Source organism: Echiichthys vipera (genome assembly GCF_963691815.1).
Source record: "Echiichthys vipera genome assembly, chromosome: 9".
NCBI classification, from domain to species: domain Eukaryota; kingdom Metazoa; phylum Chordata; class Actinopteri; order Perciformes; family Trachinidae; genus Echiichthys; species Echiichthys vipera.
Genome location: NC_139834.1, coordinates 152501 through 155000, shown reverse-complemented (window position 1 = coordinate 155000; position 2500 = coordinate 152501). Strand labels below are relative to the sequence as shown.

At 60.2% G+C, this 2500-nt stretch overlaps 1 protein-coding gene across 5 annotated transcripts in view; it reads right to left on the bottom strand.

Annotated features, from left to right (window-relative positions):
- Positions 1-2500, bottom strand: part of hdac6 (histone deacetylase 6) — a 23965-nt gene that overhangs the window by 1542 nt on the left and 19923 nt on the right. For 2 of the 5 annotated variants that reach the window (XM_083920940.1, XM_083920941.1), the window contains exons 22-26: positions 2090-2239; positions 1811-1988; positions 1600-1736; positions 1371-1526; positions 941-1264 (exon numbers count right to left, since the gene is read on the bottom strand). In XM_083920940.1, coding sequence (XP_083777066.1) covers positions 941-1264; positions 1371-1526; positions 1600-1736; positions 1811-1988; positions 2090-2239 — 945 coding nt within the window. The remainder of the gene's footprint in view (positions 1-940; positions 1265-1370; positions 1527-1599; positions 1737-1810; positions 1989-2089; positions 2240-2500) is intronic. The other 3 variants (XM_083920942.1, XM_083920943.1, XM_083920944.1) reach the window with 3 other exon arrangements.

The window sequence follows — 2500 nt, the reverse complement described above, 5'->3', positions numbered from 1 at the left end:
GAGAGACAGGCAGGCAGGGAGAGAGAGACAGGCAGGGAGGGAGAGAGAGACAGGCAGGGAGGGAGAGAGAGACAGGCAGGGAGGGAGAGAGAGACAGGCAGGCAGGGAGAGAGAGACAGGCAGGGAGGGAGAGAGAGACAGGCAGGGAGGGAGAGAGAGACAGGCAGGGAGGGAGAGAGAGACAGGCAGGGAGGGAGAGAGAGACAGGCAGGCAGGGAGGGAGACAGGCAGGGAGGGAGAGAGACAGGCAGGGAGGGAGACAGGCAGGGAGAGAGAGAGACAGGCAGGGAGAGAGAGAGACAGGCAGGGAGGGAGACAGGCAGGGAGAGAGAGAGACAGGCAGGGAGGGAGAGACAGGCAGGGAGGGAGAGAGAGAGACAGGCAGGGAGAGAGAGACAGGCAGAGAGGGAGAGAGAGACAGGCAGGGAGAGAGAGACAGGCAGGGAGAGAGAGAGACAGGCAGGGAGGGAGAGACAGGCAGGGAGAGAGAGAGACAGGCAGGGAGGGAGAGACAGGCAGAGAGGGAGAGAGAGAGACAGGCAGGGAGAGAGAGAGAGAGACAGGCAGGGAGAGAGAGACAGGCAGGGAGGGAGAGAGAGAGACAGGCAGGGAGAGAGAGACAGGCAGGGAGAGAGAGACAGGCAGGCAGGGAGAGAGAGACAGGCAGGGAGGGAGAGAGAGAGACAGGCAGGGAGAGAGAGAGAGAGACAGGCAGGGAGAGAGAGACAGGCAGGGAGAGAGAGAGAGAGACAGGCAGGGAGAGAGAGACAGGCAGGGAGAGAGAGACAGGCAGGGAGAGAGAGACAGACAGGGAGAGAGAGACAGACAGGGAGAGAGAGACAGACAGGGAGAGAGAGAGAGTAAAAGAAGATGAATAAACTTTTAAAGTAGATTTTTAAAAACGTCTGAAACTAAAATAATAAAGAAATAAATAACTGACGTCAGTTCCACTCATCAGAGACGCCTCCGGCTTCGACCAACCACAGGCTCCCTCTGAGGCTGGCCCCGCCCCCGCGGCACCAGCACTGCCGTCTGCAGGGGCGACCGCCTCCGACGCCGCCACGGCAACCGCCTCTGCTGCCGCCACGCCAACGGCCTCTGCTACCGGCACGGCAACCGCCTCCGACGCCGCCACGGCAACCGCCTCTGCTGCCGCCACGGCAACCGCCTCTGCTACCAGCACGGCAACCGCCTCTGACGCCGCCACGGCAACCGCCTCTGCTACCGGCACGGCAACCGCCTCCGACGCCGCCACAGCAACGGCCTGTTTAAAAAACATTTATTTATCTGACTGACACACACACACACACTCACACACTCACACACTCACACACACACACACACACACACACACACACACACTCACTCACCTGAGGCTGAATACTGGCTGCTGATTGGCTCTGCTCAGGCGTCACCTTCTCCGGGCTGAGGCGGACCTTGGGCCTGGCTCCGCCCACCGGCGTTGAGGTTTGACTGAGGTCCAAACCGGCCAATCCCTGAGTGAGCTGCTCCAGGCCGCGCTGCGCCTGATTGGACAGAAACAACGGATCAGAGACGCTGACCTGTGATGTCATGGTGATGAATAAGAAGTCACCGTACCGCGGCGTCCTCCGGTCCTGCAGGGGGCAGCGGCGGTCTGTCTGCGCCGCTCTGTTCTGACTTCCTGCCTTTGCCTTTAGAACTACGTTTCCCACGATGCCTCGGGGCGGGCAGGGACGCCCGGACCGACTCTGGGACTGAAGGAGACAACAGGAAGTCACTCAAAGTAAACAAAAGAGGAACAAAGGGCTCAGCAGGAAGTGACACCGACCGTGTATCCTCAGGGAGCGCCAGTAGGGGGCGTGGTGTCTGATGACCTCATTGATGGCTGCCACGGCGCTGTGATGAGGAGGGGGGAGGGGTGTCACCAAGGAGGGAGGAGGGTCTCCTAGCAACACGCTGGTGCACATGGCCATGGAGTCAGAGATGGACGTCAGGTTATAACCTCCCTGAGAGACAGACGGGGGGGGGGGGGGGGGGGGGGGCAGCGTAATGAGGACCAGAGACCAGGGTCCCCACAACTACACCAGACAGGAATGTGTGTGTGTACCTCCAGGATGAGAAGGACACGCCCCCCGGCCAGTGACATCAGCAGGTGAGTGAGGTGGGCGTATCCCTCCGGGGTCACGTTATAGCCACCCAGCGGATCGCCCCGCGCGGCATCGAACCCAGCGGACACGAGAACCAGACCGGGGTTAAACTGGAGAGAGAGCAGGAACCAATCAGAGCAGGAGCCAATCAGAGCAGGAGCCAATCACAGCAGGAGCCAATCACAGCAGGAGCCAATCAGAGCAGGAACCAATCAGAGCAGGAGCCAATCACAGCAGGAACCAATCAGAGCAGGAGCCAATCAGAGCAGGAACCAATCAGAGCAGGAGCCAATCACAGCAGGAACCAATCAGAGCAGGAGCCAATCAGAGCAGGAGCCAATCACAGCAGGAACCAATCAGAGCAGGAGCCA